Source organism: Tupaia chinensis, unplaced genomic scaffold (genome assembly GCF_000334495.1).
Source record: "Tupaia chinensis unplaced genomic scaffold, TupChi_1.0 Scaffold149424_1, whole genome shotgun sequence".
Lineage (NCBI taxonomy): Eukaryota > Metazoa > Chordata > Mammalia > Scandentia > Tupaiidae > Tupaia > Tupaia belangeri.
In genome coordinates, this window is record NW_006209268.1 from 1,211,060 (window position 1) to 1,229,777 (window position 18,718).

The following is an 18,718-nucleotide window of genomic DNA, read 5'->3' on the forward strand; positions in this document are numbered from 1 at the left end:
AAAGAGTTCTAATTTTGCACAGCCTACATAGAACAGGTTGGCAAATCTTTTTTGTTAAGGGCCAGATGGCAAATATATTAAGCAGATGTATGCTACTTGTAGCAACTATTCAACTCTTCCTTTGTAGGCCCATATGTGTAAAGGAGTATAAATGGCTGTATTTCAGTAAAGCTTTATTTACCAAAGTGGGCAGCAGAATAGCTTTTGGTCCACAGGTTGCAGTTGCCTACCCCAGGTTTGAAACAAAGTACAAACTGATTAGAATTGGAAATGTATCCCCAGTCCTCTGTAAGCTGTTTTAATAGTGTCTTAGAAATGTGTTCTATCTCACAGCAGTGTAATAGGCTGATTACTTTCTTATCAGGCAATCAGTAGTTATTTTAGGGGTTGGCAGGTAGTGTGGTGGTTAAGGGTGCTGGACTCCCATGTGGCCGACTGTGGTTAGAGTCCTGGACATGGCGACTTGCTTTGTCATTTTCTCTCTCTCAGTCTGTACCTCTCTGGTCAAATGAAAATAAATTAATAAATAAAGTTAAATAAAGCAATTCTTTTCTTAAAAATAGTTATTTTAAAGAACTTATTAAAGGAGATTTTCAAACATGCCCCTACTTCTGAAGCCTCGTAAATTTGAAACAAGCTTATATATGACAGTATATGTTTTATCATTCTGTATTTTAAACTTCAGCATTTGTCAACAACTTGTTGGTTGAGGAAAGACCTCTTCAATTTTTTTGTAAGGATGATGTAATTTTCTCACCTCTCGAAGGTTGCTCTGATAGACTCAGGTTCTAGAGGTAACCCAAAGGTAAATAAAAAGAGTAATTTCTGCAGAAATATATCACATATCAACAGGGTGACTTTAAATTAGTTGCTGAATCTTTCCAAGTTAAATTATACTCTGAAGGCTGCTCTATACACAAGTAGTAACCTCTTATTATCTTGAGTTTCTATAAAGCAGGAATTATTGGCCTCTAATTTAATGCTATTAATATGTGTTGAGGACTAGGTAGAATAATGATTAAAATCAGTTTGTAACATTGTGTCACTGATACCAGTATGAATTTTGATACTTGATATTTACTGTTTATTTAGCCTGTATTCATTAACTGCTGTATATAATGCAGTAGTTACTGTGGGGGAATATAAAAAAAAGTATGTTAGGCTTTGCCCCTGAGGAGAGGAAAACAGTGATTTGAATATTTAAATTCCAAGGTTGTGTAGTGCTGAAGTCCTAAACTTGTGGACATTGGAGAGGAGATCTCTTCCAGTGAAGGCATCAGGAAGCTTTATAGAAGAAATAGCAAAGAGAAATAGGGAGAATGCAGAACAGAGTATTCCAAAAAGAGCATGAGGAGAACTATGTGAAATTAGGAAAGTCCAAATTATTATGCAAGAGGCATCAAGTAGTGTAATTAGACTGTGTGTTAAGTATTTTTCATGAAGGAGGAGGAGAAGATAAAGCTGGAAAGGCAGGTTTGAACTAGATTGTAGAGGACTGGAAAGAACTTTAATTGGTAATTTGTAAGGACCTCTAAACCCCTGAACATGGGAGAATATGTTTGACAATTGGAAGGGCGGTATAGAGCACTAGTTGGTGAATGTAGAATGATAAAATTGGAATTACCAGTTAGGGGTTATTGCAAATGTCAAGCATGCTTTTATTAGACATGGTCTGAAAGGTGTATGGGGAGGACAGCTGAGGAGATTTAAAGGAAAAAATAGACTTTCAGAATTTATTGAACTTGTGAAATGAAGAGGGGGCTTTAATCATGAGATATAGTTTTGAGTGTTTATTAATGAAGTGATGATAACATTACAAAATATAGCAAAGTAAGGATAGAGTGGAGGTTAAGAAAAGAGAGCAGTGAACTTAACTGCTTTTCTTTTTTGCCTTGAGATGTTATCTGGATACTTGAAAAATTAGTAGGAGTGGGGACCAGCAGGTGGCATGGTGGTTAAGGTGCTGGATACTCCCACATGGCTGACCACAGTTCGAGTCCTGGACTGGTGGGTTTCTTTCTCCCTTTCTCTCTCTCTCTCTCTCTGTGTGTGTGCGTGTGTGTGTGTGTATGTCTGGTCAAGTGAAAATAAATGAATGAATACATGAAATAAATAATAATTAAAAAAAAATAGTAGGAACTTGGGACCAGCAGTTAGCATAATGGCTATGTTGCTGGACTCCCATGTAGCCGACCGTGGTTCAAGTCCCGGACCTGGTGGCTTAAATTCAAGCTTGGGTGCGTGTGTGCCCAAGATCCTGAGAGAGGGGTAGGAGAAGTGTTTGCGGCATGGCCATCCCCCTGGGGGGGCGATTTCTCACTTTCTATCTCTCTGTCTGGCGAACGCACATGCCCTATAGCAAAAACCTCTCCAAAAAAAAAAAAATTAGTAGGAGCTTGAAAATGTAGGACTAAAATTCACCTTAGAGGTAAGGTGCCAGATGACGTCTGGGAAGAGTATCACATCACTAAAAGAAAGGCATGTAGAGAAAAAACTTTTATATCATCGCTTATCATTAGGTAAGTCAGTGACATATGACATAAGTGCCTCTACCTTTATGTGATACAACATCAAAAATAAACTTAAGTTTCACAATTTTTTTTTTTTGAGAGAGATTTTTTGCTTTAGGACGCATGCCCTTATGGAGAGACAATGAGACAGAGAGACAGAAAATGAGAATCATCTCCCAAGGATGAAGGCCATGCTACAGTCCCTTCTTTTCCCTTTTCCTCTCTGGATTTTGGGCATGCATGCACATGCACCTGGTGTGAGTTTCAAGCTGGTGGGTCTGGTACTTGAACCGCAGTGGACTATATGGGAGTCCAAAGATATAATCATTACACCATCTGCTGGTCCCCTCACCATATGTTTTGATCATTTATAAAACATCCTATTTTCTACTGAGCTTGTATTTTAGTATTTTTTTTTTTTTTTTTAGTTGCCAGAGGGTACATGTGTTCATTAGAGAGTGATAGGGAGGAGGGAGAAAGTACCCTTATGGGTATAGTCATGCAACAATATTTTCTCTTCCGTTTTTCTTTCTTGTTGGGATCTTGGGGACATGCACACATTCAGCATGTTTTTTAAGCCACTGGGGCCAAGACATGAACCAGGGTTGGCCATGTGAAATTTGGCTCTCTTAATAACTAGGCTAGAGGGCTAGCCCATGTTTTACTTTATAAAGCCACTGTATTTCAGCATAAAGTTTATTCAGTTGGGGGAAAAAAAATTCCTTATTTATAAGATCCCCAAGGAAAATAGAAGAAATTCTCTTGGAGATGGTAGGTGGTATGTTGGTTAAGGCACTGGACTCTCACATGGCAGACCACGGTTCAAGTCCCAGACCTGGCTGCTTGCTTTCTCCCTCCCCCCCCCCCTCTCTCTCTCTGTCTGTCTGTCTTTATCTCTCTGGTTAAATAAAAATAATAATAATTTTAAAAATTCTTTAAGGAAATTATTTTTTTACTTTATTTCCTTATCCTTTTTTTGAGAATCTTAGTAACAAAAATGTCTGTGGTGGGAAAGGTTTATATTCACTTTTTTCCTGTCTGGCACAGAATAGAGTTGCTTTTTATTTCCCTTAGATTTCATTCCAGTTGCAATCCATGCATTTCGGTTGAGGATCTGGGATATCACACAGAAATGAACATCATATGATTTTGTGCATTTTTCTTTTTAATCTAGGGTCTTCATCAGACTTGGAGAAGGAATTGTGTAGTATACGCATCATGACTTACATTTGAGTTGGGAAACTTTTTATTGTATGAAACAACAACAGGACTGGATCTGCTGTCTCATTTTCTTTTTTTCTGTTAACGTTGGCCTGTGTTCCAGATTTGCCTGTAGAGAAAACCATGTTGATTCATTGATCTTCTGTATGCTACATTATGAATGTTGGTAGCATGGTAATGGCCTACCTAGCTCTTCTGTTTAGAGCAGTTAGAATTCCTCTGTTCTGTACATCTTGTGGCCTTCCTTCTGGGTCAGTCATCATAGTAAGTCTTAACTCATGTTAAGTGGGTCAGAAGACCTAGTTCAGAGGAATTGCACCATTACCAAAATAGTGTGCATTAAGTCTATACTTCATGCTCATTGTGTCTGTCTGCCTGTCTCTCTGTCTGTCCATCTATCTATCTATAAAAGAATTATTTTACTTATTATTTAATTAATTAATTAATTAATTAATTTTAAATTTGACCAGAGAGAGAGAAAGGGAAAGTGAGAAAGCACGCCACCAAGTCCGGGACCTGAACTATGTTTGGCCACATGGGAGTCCAGTCCCTTAATCACCATGCTACCTGCTGGCCCCATGCCTGTTATATTTTATCTCTTAAACTATGTGTGACTAAACTTTTCTTTTTAATCATAATTGATTTAATGTAGGTGATTCAGTGGCTCATTTGTGGTGTTGAGGTTTTTGGGATTAGTGTTTTCTCTTTCACTTTCTGACCCATGACATGTTCTCCTATAATTCATTCTCCTATAATTCGTTCTCGGGGCCAGCAGTGGTATTGTGGTTAAGGTGCAGGGTTCCCTCTTGTTCCACTGTGGTTCGTGTTCCAGACTCAGCAGCTTGAAAATCATACCAAGTGCATAAGCATGCATGCCCAAAATCCTGTGAGCAAAATGGAGGAGAAGGGACTGTTGCATGGCCATTCCCCCAGGGGGTGATTTCTCACATTCCTTCTTTTTATATCTCTCTGTCTCTGATGAGCACTCACTATGGCAAAAAACCTTGAAATTTTTTTTTCACTTTCAAATGACCTTTTCTACTTTGTCATATATATTTTTTCTTCACCCTTTTCAGTGTTGTTTAGGGAGAAAATACCCTTTTGTCTTATTTGTGTACATCTGATGAAGTATGATCAAGTTAAGTGGATGTGTTTTTTTCAAAGTGAACTCCTTTCTAAAAAAAAGTCACACTCTCAGTGTGGCTTGCTTAATGGTCATGATTTTAAAGTAGCCTCTTTATTCTCTTAAGAAATTCATCCTTACTTTTGATTGCTGAGGAAAACCAGGGAGAGATCTGAATAGAGCAAGCCCAATAGCTGAGTTCAAGATGACCTAACTCACTTTTTTTTTTAAGAATTATTTATTTTATTTATTATTATTATTTTAATTTGCCACAGGGCATCTATGCTTACCAGAGAAATAGAAAGAGAGACAAAGCTGCCAGATCTGGGACTCAAACAAACTGCAGTTGGCCATGTGGGAGGCCAGCATCTCAACCACCACACCACCTGCTGGCCCCTGACCTGAATCACTTTAAAGAGCTTTTCCCTGGGACCAGCAGATGATATCCTGGTTATGTCTCTGGACTCCCACATGGTCTAAGGCAGTTTGAGTCCCGGACCTGGTGGCTTAAAAATCATGCCGGGCGCATGAATGTGCATGCCCAAGATTCCAGGAGGAGAACGTAGAATCCCTCCTTTGGGAGTAATTTCTCATTTTTCCACTCACTGTATCTTTTCTCTTCCTCTGGTAAGCACATGTGCCCTATGGCAGAAATTTGTAAAAAATAAATAAAGTACTTTTCCTTCTGATGTGTATGTTGAGTTGGCCACCCACTGCTCTGTAAGTTGCTTGCTCACTTTGGCTTTGCTCTTTTGAGTTTCTCTTTGTATGACTTCCCTTCATTCTTTTACAGAGTGAGATTTTGAGAGATCTGAATCTTAAGTCCTCATCCATGCTCTTCCTTCTCTCCTTGGTTATTTATTTATTTTCTTGGTCATATACCTCTTCTAAAATTCAGTTATCATTTATTTTCTAGTTTACTTCGGCTAGTGGCTCTCAGTCTTTAATGCTCATTAACCTCACTTGGACGACTTGTGAAAACGAAGACAATGCTCTACCCTTAGGGTTGCGGTAACAGTAGGTCCCAGGTTGAGCCTGCCAATGTAGTCCAAACAAGTTCTCAAGTGATGCTAATAATGATCTTTGTCCAAGGAGTGCATCTTGAACCACTGACTTAGACTAGGCTTGTTAATCAGTTTACAGATTCTTTTTCTACCACCATACCCTACCCACTTTTCCCGATTAAAACACTGGGTTTCTTCAGATTTTACTGTGTCATTGTAAAAGTCATGACATATTTTTGCAAAAAAAAAAAAAAAAAATTCATTGTGGCTTTTCAGAGGACACAATATTTCCCATTTTCCTTGGAAACTCTTTACTTTGTAAATTCATAGGCCAGACTATTAAAAATGTTGCTGTATATTTTAATTATGAAGGACTTGGTTTGTGTAGGGAGGGCAAATAGTTAACGTCCCAATTCACACTATTCATCCAATGAAGACAGACCTATGTCTTTCTCAACACTGCGTTCTAGGAAGTTTTCTACAATTTGTTCTTTGAATTGGCCCCTAAATGTGACAAATTGAATGCAGGTATTTTTTCAGTTTATCCAATTGCCTGTCTTATTCTTTTAACATTTGAAGCTTGTTTCTATTTTTCAAATTCCATTCTTCACTGTCTCAGACTTCTAAGAGTCTGTGCTGTGTGTCATTTTAGTATGGGGTAAGGGAAGTAGCATTTACTAATATACCGTGTACTGATATACTGATTTACATGTGTCATTTCCTTCAACTGTGCCAGCCCTTCACAGTAAACATAATTATTCTAATTTTACAAATGCAAGTGTTAAGTAACAGACCAGCTTGACAAGGTCCTTTGTAGCTGAGATTTAAATAAAGGTCTGACTCCAAAGCTGGAACTCTTTTAATATTTCTTTAGGATCATTAGAATTGAACCTTGAGGACAGAAGAAGAGTTAAACCAGTTAAGCACAACCTGTGATGCTTGATTTCAAAGATGCCTAATTACAAGAATGCTTGCAAACCGATAGAAAATAACCTGATTTTGTCCTTTCTTTCTCCTTAAATTTAAAACCTATTCATTGCACAGGTACAGATCACTTTATTCTCATTTTCTTCAGTGCTAAAATCTAGCTAAAGGTAATATGAAAATAGGTGTACTCTGTCAAATGGTAGAAAGTTTTTCTAATAGAACTCTAGTGTAGTAGTGGAAAAAACTTTGTCTTAATTTCAATGTGGCAAAAGACCGTAGTGAAAGGCCTCAGTTTTTCTTGTTTAAAAATAGAGTGCACTAGAAACCACCCCCCCTTACTTCTCTGATGTAGGAATTAATAAATATTATGTGTAAAGCCCTTTGAGCCCTCTGGAAGAAAGAGTCTATGTAATTTTAGCATTATTCATGGTCCATTAGGCTCCTTAGGGTGTCACCAGGGAAGAGAGAGTTTTACCGTTTATCCTGTATTTTACAGTATAAAAAACAATATTTTTGTTGTTGTTTGTTGCTGTGAAAATCTCATGTAATTGTCCCTGCAGAGGTTGCTCCTATCACAGAGCCCAGGGCTCTGTTTTCTGGCAGCTCACCCTAGAGAATTGGCTCCCTAGGCCCAATGAGAGTGAAGTTCAATTAAATAGCTCCTTACTCCTGTGAGGGCATTATGCCTGGTCACACAACCCCTACCCCCAAAATGAAATTCTCTGTCAACCTGTTGAGTAGTGGAATCACATACTGATCTGTTTTGCTTCTGTTTTTCTTCTCTTACCTTGAACCCGTAGTTCATTGTTCTGTGCTAACTCCAGAGGGAATCTGTTTCCCTCAGCCCTGTGTCCTACTCAGTTTTTCTCCTGTGATGTATCCTCACTCCTATCCTGTTCTTATTGATATAGCCCTGCCTCATCTAACTCTTCTTTAAGAACAGATACATTTCTAGCCAGTCCTTACTGGAACTGGGTTCCTTGATAAAGAACGTTTAGGCCTCGGAATGTTGTCTTTCAGTTAAATTATAGTGTGAAAAATTAAGATATATTAACTGCACACAGTTATTTAGTTTGCCTTCCTATTTTCCAGCTTTTGTATTTATTTTGCAGCAATGTTTTTAGTGTGCATCTTGGTCTTTCCAGTGTTGGATAATTTATTTCTTCATCGGCTTTTTCTCATAAGGGCTCGTGGCTAGCTTATTGTCAGATCCATTTCACCTATGGTCTTCCTGAATTCTTTGTGTTATCTGAGTAATTTTTCCCCTTGCTGTGTGGTATTGTATAATGACTGAAATTAGGCTGAACCCAGCACTTCCGTCTTTCCTGACTGTGGCAGTGCTTATATCCAGCAATGTCCCTATGTCCTCTCATGGGACCTTTTTTTTTTGGGATCACTCTGTCTCTCTCCCTTTTATAAAGTCAGTTTTGTGTATCCATTCTTTCCCAAGTTCTTCTTAGGTTCAGATTGTTTCTCTCATCCCTTCAATACAGCTAGGCTGAAGCCACCAAAACACATACACTTTAGAACTGGTCTGGGCTTGTGGCCAGCTTAACTGAAGAGATTTGAGCTGCCCTGGAAGTTATTTTGTTTATTTAGGCTGTGACTTTCATAGTGCCTATTAGGAAAATGCCTACCTGAATATTTAATATTTAAAAGTAAAATTAGATTTCAAACAGACCCTAACTCTGCAGTAAGCATCTCTGGCTCTGTAAGCCCTTTTCTTGGTAACATATTTTTTCCTCAAGTTATCATTTTTATGCCTCTTTCTTTCATCCTTTGCCTCCCATTTTCACTCACTTTTCATTCTCATTCAAGTTTTATTTAAAACTTACCCCTAGAAGGGTAGCTTTTATTCGAAATTGGGGCTTTTTCTGGCTTATTTTCAAAAGACTGGTCCCTAACAGTCTTTATGTGTGATCTCAGCACACAAAGAACATGTTTGTGTGTGTATGTGTGCATACGCGTGTGTATAGGAAGCCTGCCACATTTCCTCTAGGCCTCACAGAAAATGTGTTTTCTGGAAGCCCTTTTGACACTAAAGCACATGCCTACCGGCCCTCCCTTGCTGAATTCTCCAGAGAGAAGAGAGAGGCCTTTATGCTTGTTGTCATATCTTTTGTTTTTCGCTGATTATACACAAAGTTGTAAATAGCTCTCTCACACACTATGATTCCTTTGAGGTATGTACAGAAGAGTAGACATGCACTCAACTTCAGCTTACCCTGGGGATTCCAGAGGGTCCCTTTCAAGACTTCCTGCTTCCTGTTACAACACCAACAGTATGAAATTTAGATCAGTTCTGGACAATTATCTTATAATGAAACCTGTGGCATAAGGTTTTGAAATATTAGTAATCTGTTCAGTGTTTTTGCTTTTAACTGAAATATTTTTATTTAAGGGGAAATATACAGACGTGCAAAAAGAATAAAAATAAAAGGTCCCATAGTCTTAATCATTGTGACCATTTTGTGAGAATCTTTGTAGAAGTTTATTTTAAAGAATGGTATTGAAGCACACTAAATGCTATCACAAAGAAAAGTATAAATAAAATAGCATTCCCCCAAATTCATTTTAAATATGTTTTCCAAATAGTAGTTATATATACACATTTTATTATTTTAATTAACAGTGGGATAATGAGTTAGACAGTTTATGTCTACTGTTTCTTTTAGTCTTTAATTTTTATTTTTGTATACATGTGGCCATTTAAATGTTTTTTGTTTTAAATTTTATTTAACTTTATTTACTTATTTTAATTTGACCAGAGTGAGAGAGAGAGAGGGAAAGTGAGAAAGCAAGCCTCCAGGTCCAGGACTCAAACCATGATTTGCCAGTGGGAGTCCAGTGCCCTTAACCACCATGCCACCTGTCAACCCCTAGATGGGTTTTATTTGAACAATCATAGTGAGTATTCTTTCTTCATATGGGGGTTGGGAACCTCTGATAGGATCTTTATACCATGATCTACCCCTACTTTCAGACAGCCAGGGTCACAGGCACACCTGTTGCCAGTGTGTCAGGATGACTGGGACTCGAACCTGGGTCCTTCCCATGTGGCTTCAGTATCACAGAGCATTGTGTTACCATTTTGCCATTGTGATAGCATGTCAATCATTTTTTAAATTTTTTTGTAGGTAGCTAGGTAACTTCTGCACCTTTTAATTCGAAAGAGGTGAACTAAGGTGTGTCAAATAACAACTGATTAGGTTATAAACTTTTATATCCTTTGCATTTTCCTTGCTACATTTTAATAAATGAGGAAAGAGCTAGCCTACCTTCTCCTTAATTTCTTTTTTCCTGTCTGATGATTGATGGCACTCATTGTAGTGGATGAGATGTGTATGAGTATTGACAGACGATGAACCTCTCAGTGAACCATGCAGTTTTGGTTTGAATCTCAGTTTCCTCATCTTTGAAACATGGGAGTCCACTTTCATGCATCTTTATGGTTTTTTTTTTTTTTTTTTTCCTCTGCTCAGAAATTCCAGGATTCTAAATGTGAGAGTGCCACCCACTTCCTGAGAAGTTCCTTTTTGCGATTAAGATTGTTGAAACTTACTGGTAGCTTGCCAGTGTTTCCTCCCAATTTATTCACAGACCTTTTTGTTTTCTCTCAGAAACTGTGTGTTTCTAAGTGTCTGAAGTTGTAATTGAATGTAATAGTAGTTGTTTAAATTTCTTCTTTCCTCTTGAAAGTGTTTATGAAGTGTATTCTGTGACTGTGAGGATAAAAAGGAACTAGAAACTTAGCATCTGTGGCATATAATATCCACAGTCCAATAATATCAGGGTATGCAGGAATTTGTTTTGTAGGTAAAATAGAGTATTTGTTTTCACTTAATTTTCAATATACACATTTTGGCTTACAGTATCTGCTTTAATCAGTTAAGTAGTCACATTTATTGAGGTTTTATAGGAGCTTTTGGGGGGTTCATTTTGATATGGAATATTCTAAGGTTTTTTCCCCCTTCACTTCTATTGCTCCCTAGGGAGAATTACTGTTGCAGAACTCATTAGTGCCCCTCCATATGTCAACTGAGAGGTAGAATCAGTATAATTTCTGTGTGTGACACAATACAAATGCACAGGGTCTGCTTTTCTCTATTCCTTTTTTTCCCCCCTCATTCCTCAGGGTAGGGGGCAAATTCCCTTTATATTACTTATGTTCTAAACTAAAGCAGAGAGCAGGTCTTCATTCCTTTCAGCACCTATTTCATTTCCTTATTGTCTTTGTAATTTCTTTCATAGAAAGCATGAACAAATGCCTATAAAATGGGTGTGGCTAAGTATAGTTTTTGCCTTTTTTATTTTTTATTAACTTATTTGAAATGTGTTCTCACTCTTTCTCATTTCTTAAGTTTGAATCTGGGCTTTGACATTTAGTGGTGTGTAACTCTTACTTAGGTATTCACTCTAAGCCTCAGTTTTGTCATTTATAAAATGGAAATACTTATATCCCTCAGACATTGAACTCCACTAGTGGAACTCATGGGTAAATAGTGATTATTGACTTAAAAGACAGATATTTTCCTCTTCATTTCATCTTAATGGCACAGGCAGGAAGAAGGAATAAGAGACTTGAAAAGAATGAGAGTTGGACCTGAAAATGTTTGAAGAGTTAACGGAATGCTTTCATATATTTTAAAATAATTACTTATTTAGTTTTATTTATCATTATTATTTTTAAAAAATTTCTACAGGGCACGTGTGCTCGCTAGAGAGAAAAAGTGGGAAAGCAAGCTGCCCCATCTGAAACTTGAACCACAATCAGCCATGTCAAAGTCTAGTGCCTCAATTATGATACCATCAGCAGGCCCCCGTGTGCTTTGTTTATTAGTGATAATCACTAGTAAACTTACAAAGTGGGATTTGTTGAAAATTTTTTTACGTTTGGAGAAGTGAAATGATTTGTGAGGCAAAAGGAGGAGAGAAACACTTTCTAAGACAGCACACTTGGCTGAAAATGATCTCTGAACAAAAATTGATTAACATAGGTAATCTTTTTTTATATATAATTATTTATTCATTCCTTTTTAAAATTTGATCAGAGACACACACACACACACACACACACACACACACACACAGAGAGAGAGAGAGAGAGAGAGAGAGAGAAAGAGAGAGAGAGAGAGAAAGCAAACCACCAGGTCCAGGACTCAAACCATGGTTGGCCATATGGGAGTTTCCAGCACCTTAACCATCATGCCACCTGCTGGTCCCCAACATAGGTAATCTTAATAGTAGTTTAAGAAAAATTAAAACATCCAAAGATTTCTTGGGAATAAAGACATAGGTCAGATGATGATGAGTTGTTGTATTCAGATTTAGCTACATATGGATTCAGATATGACTAGATAGATACAATGCTATATGTTTAGGAAATATGTGAGAATATTCAAAAATTCATGGAATTGTATATTATAAAAAAACTATATATGATCTAAAAACATTTTTGGAGAAAAATTAATTACTCTTACTTTTCCATGACCTTTTTTGAAGCCTCCTTGTAATATATAGCAATCGGGAAACGTTTAAAATGCAGAAAACAGGCTTAAATAGAATCTAAATTCTTCTTTCTGAAAGACAATATTTAGGGATGACAATGACTAATTATTAGATGACTTCATTTTTTTTTTTTTTTAATTTGGAGAAGTTTTTGCTATAGGGCACATGTGCTCACCAGACAGACTGAGGGAGACAGAGACAGAAAGTGAGAAATCACTCCCCAGGGGGGATGGCCACACCGCAGTCCCTTTTCCTCCATTCTCCTCTCAGGATCTTGGGCACACATGCACATGTGTCTGGTGTGAGTTTTAAGCCACCAGATATGGGACTCGAACCACGTTCGACTACATGGGAGTCCAGCGACATAGCCATTACGCTAACTGCTGGTCCCTAGATAACTGCATTTTTAATAGGATGTTAAGTGGATTTCAGTGTGGAATTCTAGATGTAGAGAAACAGCGCATTAAATTGTATTTCTTTTTGAGAGTTTTTTCTTACAGGGTGCATGCACTTGCCAGAGAGACAGAAAACAAGAAATTACCCTCTGCAGGAGATGGCCATGTCACAGTCCTTTCTCCCCTAGCCTCCTCTTGGGATTTTAGGTTTACACACACATGTGCCTGGCATGAGTTTTAAGCCACTGGGTCCAAGCCTTGAACCTTGTTCAGCTACATGGGACTCCAGCGATGTAACCATTACGCCATCTGCTGGTCCCAGAAATGATGCATTAAATCATAACTCTTATTATTTTTATTAGAACAGACTTATAAAACAAGGTTCTTAGACTTAATGAATGGTAGTAGGTGGCCAGCCAAGTGGCATGGTGGTTGAGATGGCTGGAAATATAGGGCTAACTGTGCAGTTTGAGTCCAGAACTGGGCAGCTTAAAAGATATTCCAGGTGTGTGTGCATATATACCCAAAATCCTGAGAGGAGAAGGGACTGTGGCTTGGTCATCCCCCTCGCCCCCAGAGGGGTGCTTTCTCGCTTTCTCTCTCTTTGTAGCAAGTACAGACACCCTATAACAAATTAAAAAAAAAAAAAGATAGTATGTATATCTAAGTAAGTAAATAATAAATATTCATAAATAGAAGTTTGTCTAGGTAGCCTATACCCTATACAGGAACAGGAGAAATAATGAAAAGTATAATAAGAGTAGGAAGGAAATACAAACATAGAATGCAGTTTTCTTAATTCCCACATAAATTAAAAGAGAGGGGGAAACATCATCAGTGTCAAACATAGAGATTCTATGTTTTAGTCTTTTTCCTCTTCTTTTGTTTCTTCTCTTTCTTTTCACTTGTGTTCTTTCCTATTCTTCCTGTCCACAGATGAATATTAAATGCCTACTTCCTGTATGCTGTGGATACAAGGAAGAACAAAATTTATGTGGATCTTTTTTTTTTTCTTGGAATTTACCTTCTGGTATTTAATAAACTTCATTGTGTGATATTTATAATATATTTCACATACTAAGTGTCAAGTAGATGTCCAGCCATGATGGCCTGTTTTGTGTCTGCAGTTGTGCTGTTTCTGCTTCTGCCTGGGTCAAGTGTGACTACGTGTAGTTCTCAGCAGCCTCCATACCCAGCATCTAACCAGGCCATATTCCCCCAGGTTCCACTGGCATGTGCTGGCAGAGCGCTGGGTGCAGACTTTTGCCCAAACCTGGAGGAGCCAGACCAGAGGCTGGAAGTCCAGGTTGGAGTCTTACGTTCTATCAGCTGGGGGTGGTGTGACAGAAAAAAATTATCCCTGAAGTCCTTACTCATAAATCAGAGTGCTATTAGGAAAAGACAACCATCGTTATGCATGTAAAGAGGGACCACTAGCATATGTGCAGCAAAAGATCATTTTCAGGTTGAATTGTCTGAAGCTGGAGATCATTTGAAAAGTACACGCTGTAGTAGATGAAAACATGGTCTCTAAGAACTTGCCTAAGTAAACATAAATTACTGTGAGATCTTTGGCAAATCACTCAACCTAAGTGAGCTTTAGTTTTCTCATTTGTAAAATGGAAATTTATCACAAAAGGTGATTATAAGAATTAAGTGATTAGGGAACCAGCAGTTAGCGTAATGGCTATGTCGCTGGACTCCCATGTACTTGACCATGGTTCGCGTCCCGGACCTGGTGGCTTAAAAACTCACGCCGGGCACGAGTGCGTGCATGCCCAAGATCCCGAGAGGAGAATGGAGGAGAAGGGATTGCAGCATGACCATCCCCCCTGGGGGTGATTTCTCACTTTCTGTTTCTTTTGCCCTCTCTGGCTGTCTGGCGAGCGCACACACCCTATAGCGAAAACCTCTCCAAAAAAATAAATAAATAAAATAATTAAGTGACTAGGACCAACAGGTGGCATGGTGTGGTTAAGGTGCCGTGCTCCCACATGGCTCATGGCAGTTTAAGTACCAGACCTGGAAGCATGAAAATGAGTTCCAAAAGACTTAGAAGAGAATGGAGGAAAAGGGATTGTGGTATGGCCAAGCTCCTGGAGGGTGATCTCTCACTTTCTCTCTCTTTCTCCATGTGAGGTGAGCTTACATGCCTTATCGCAAAAAAAAAAAAAAAAAAACAACTTAACAATTTTTCTTTTTTTAAGAAATAAATGACCTAATTTATCACTGGTGCTTGGGCCAGATCCTGGTACATAATAGGCACTCAGTAAATACTTACTCTTAATTACTATGATGTGCTAAGTCCTGTGGTTAGGCACAGGGGATAAATGTAAAAATTCATGGAATATAGAATTAAAGTATGAACTCATTTTGGTGTAAAAGCATTTTGAAATCCTTGCATAGGTTTTTCATGATATATATTTTCTATGAATGCTTCAAAGACCCCTCATATGAGTAAGTCATACTTTGTATATTGTGCTCTCTAAAGGAGAGCAACAGCCATCCAATTCGATGATAACAAGAAAAGTAATACTTATAATAGCATTTTCTCTCTTCATGGATTGGGAGATATGTCTTGTGTAATAGTTTATTAGCTTTTTTTTCCCCCTCAAAGTGTTGGCTTGAAATTCAGTTCATTTTTTGTGGTCGAGAGGCATTAGAAGTGGTTTTGTGTGTTGCAAATTAAAAATATAAATATGACAGCTAAAGGTTTGTCTCCACTTTCATGCACATTTAAAAAAAACATTTAAGGAATGTGTGTGCCAAGGTAATGATACAGACTGGAGTTTCTACGTGGATAGCATCCCCTAACATGAGTAAACATACTACCCTTGTTCCAGACCCTTCATTTGGCATCATTTTCTAAATTTTCAGGCTATGGGATGTAGTGAGCTCAGTTTCAAAACATTTTTACTGATTTAGAAAAAGGAAGTGTTTTTAAAAATTGACTTCTTTATAGTGGGAAATGAAGGTGGAAGAGGTGGTAGGAAGAGGTTTCAGTTTTGATGTTACCAGAGGGTACACCGTCTCTTGCACACCTGCTCTTGGACTAGGGAAGACCACCTGAGCTCTGCTGTGCCCCAAGCTGATACCGTCTGGGTGGTGTATGGCTGTGATATAACAGAAGAGCAGGTGTGACACATATGAGGCATGATCATGTATTTCTTAGTTCTAGAAAGCTAGCAGCTTGAGTGTGACACATAAATGGAGAGTGATGGAAGACTTTTCATGGAGAGTAGTCTGATCCTTGACCTCTATGGGTAGGACGAGTGATGTTCTTCAAACGCATCACCTGGAACGGCCTGTTATGGGTGATTGTTGGATAATCTGTTTTTGAGCTTTGAGTTACAGTGCAAGAGAAATGGATTTTGCAGATGTGAGTGTGTGAAATAAAACTGAAACAAGCCTATGGAGCACATTATTTTGTCATGTCAAGGGAGAAGTGTATATTTGTAAGTTTAAGTGAAACTCTGCTTGTAGGTAAGCAGATTATGGGATTGACAATTTAGCATGGGCTTTGCAAAGACCAAGTTCTTGGACAAAGTAATTGAGTGATCATTGGATTTCTTCTCTCGCCAACACCATTTTGGTGAACTGAGTGAAAAGGCTGAATGTGTTAAAAGAGGGTCACCTGTGGTGGCTTGGTGAAATAGCTGGGACCTACTTGTGCCATTTATTCCTCTCTTCTTTTTCCCTCTTTCTTTCTAAATATGGCTTTCATTTTAGAAATACCTAATATATATTCCTATTATGTCGATCATAATAACGTTCTTGACACTATATACATTCTTCACCAGCTAACAATTCCAAGAGTAGTTGCTAGCTTTAGACCCCTTTTATTCTTGCTATGTCACACATCCTGGTCCTTTTTTGTTTATTTTTGACCCCTAGGGAATTAGCCATTTCTTATTTTTTAGTACAACTCTGTCCTCTAGGGAGCTCACTATAGGACTTGCCAGAGTCATCTACTTCTTTTGCTTGGCTGTGTCAGGCTTTCCCCTGGGCCAGGCTTTATAACCATGAGCGGATTTGCTGTTTAGCCTCTCTGTTCAGAGAATAACCTTCTGTACACCTCAATTTAGGAGCAACGGTGTGTTTATATCCTTTCTTACAAAGGATTTTCGTTTAGACGCTAACCCTCATATCTGGTTTATTTTTATATTTTAGCTGACATAGTTCTCATGACTAACGGAGTCCCTTCTTGCTTTTACCTTCTTCCTTTTAGACCTTTGCCTTTCATCTATAGCATTTCAGATTTCTTAGCAGCTTTATCATTTAATAATCCCCAAAATCCCCGCTAGTTTTCTGCAAATGCATTTTTGGTTGAGGACTATCATCATCAAGTCTGTGCCTATTTAGATTTGGCAAGGACATCTACTGTATTTTTGTGTTAATATGTTTGATTTTTAAAAATTGCTGGAAATCAAGACTTTGATTCACTAGCTTTGTTTATTTTCCTCAGTGGCTTTTAAAGTAGGTATGGAATTAGTACTCTCTTGGGCTTGGGAGCTAACTGATGTACACTAGCAAGGAATTGTGGACATACGCAGTCATCTAGGAAATGGTTATTCAAGTTTAGCCCTCCCTTAATTGCTGATTAATATTTTATTTTTAATCACAGAAAAGTTACTTTCTTTGACTGACTGTACCTTGTCTGGTCTGACCGTGCCTCGTCATGTATTAAATTGTTATAGTTAGTTTAGCACAGTTTTTTCTTGTTTGGGAATTCAAGATGCGAGGTATTTTTCACCACTGAAGTGCTTAGAAAATTAGAGTAAATAATGAACCAATATTTCAGTACCAGATTAGGCACAATTTACTGTGATGTTTCATAAACCACAGACTCCTTTCTTCTGTGAATACATGAAGGATCACTTTTTTTTTCCAGACATACCGGGGTGCAAGTGTAAATTTCCATAAAATTTAAATGAGGTGCTTCCTGTAATTAATGAACAATTGTGGCTGCTCTCTGGTCTGCATTGTAATTAACCGTGATCAGGCTTGTTTAGTGATGACACTGTTCCTGTAATAATTTGACAAGCTACTGTGAATTTGCCAGGTTATTAAACAACCTGCAGCATTCACTTACAGAATCACAGGGATGAGCTCGGCAACTGCTGCTAGTTAAATGCAGCATAAGGGTGAACCAAAAGCTTCCTATTGAAGTCTATCGATCACCGTGAACAGATTTAAATTCCTGTGATTTGGGGGAAGTTAATTAATTTTTTGTGGAGTGTCTAAAAAACTTTATATTTACATGATAAACCTACCGAGGCAAAGCTGGTCATTTTTATGTGTTAGTAATGAAGCCAGCAAAATTCTCTATATTGTTAACACCAGTATGAACGAAACAGAATCTGAGGTTCCTATTAACACTTTATCATATAGGTATAATTTCTTTAAAGCTATTTCCTCCCCAAACTCATCCACAACATCTCTCCAGATATTTTCTCGAGAGAGAAAGCACTTTTTTCTCTCTCCCTCTCTCTTTTTCTGTTAGAAACAACAGCTGGCCTTGTGCTGAACAGGGTTGTGCTGCAGGTAGAGTGCTCTAAGTGGACTGGTAGCCTTATATCCTTGGTCACCAGCACACCAGCCCCCAATCCCCTCTTTCAGGTTAAGAACTGTTCAAAACGTTACTGTCTAGTTACTGTGGTGTCTTTCATTCAGATTCTGTTTATTGACTAAACCACAAGGATTCCTGCCCAAAGTACCAGGCGGTCTATGCTTGACTGATTTTGATTTTCTAACATCAGCCCTGGGGTTTATTTGAAAAATGTACATACACTGCAGCTTTAACAAGTCAAGTGACTGAATGTTTTTGACCATGCAGTAGAGTATATCTGAAGATCATTAAATTTAGGGGGGGTAGAGGATAAGTGTAGTAGTCATTGTACCATTGCAGAGTGAATGTGTGTGTGTATGTGTGTGTGACACATGGTTTTTGTCTTTTCATCTTCTCCAAGAGCCAGAAAGTTTCCTGCCGTTCTCTTTCCAGCTATTGACAAATGATTGCCAGATGTGAGA

At 38.1% G+C, this 18,718-nt stretch overlaps 1 protein-coding gene across 6 annotated transcripts in view; it reads left to right on the forward strand.

The window, feature by feature from the left end:
- Positions 1-18,718, forward strand: part of BNC2 (basonuclin zinc finger protein 2) — a 515,687-nt gene that overhangs the window by 209,834 nt on the left and 287,135 nt on the right. For 2 of the 6 annotated variants that reach the window (XM_027769367.1, XM_027769368.1), the window contains exon 1: positions 13,592-13,994. The exons of the other annotated variants lie outside the window; for them this stretch is intronic. In XM_027769367.1, coding sequence (XP_027625168.1) covers positions 13,791-13,994 — 204 coding nt within the window. In that variant the 5' untranslated portion in view covers positions 13,592-13,790. Of the gene's footprint in view, positions 1-13,591; positions 13,995-18,718 lie in introns of those variants that run through there. 6 annotated transcript variants of the gene reach the window in all.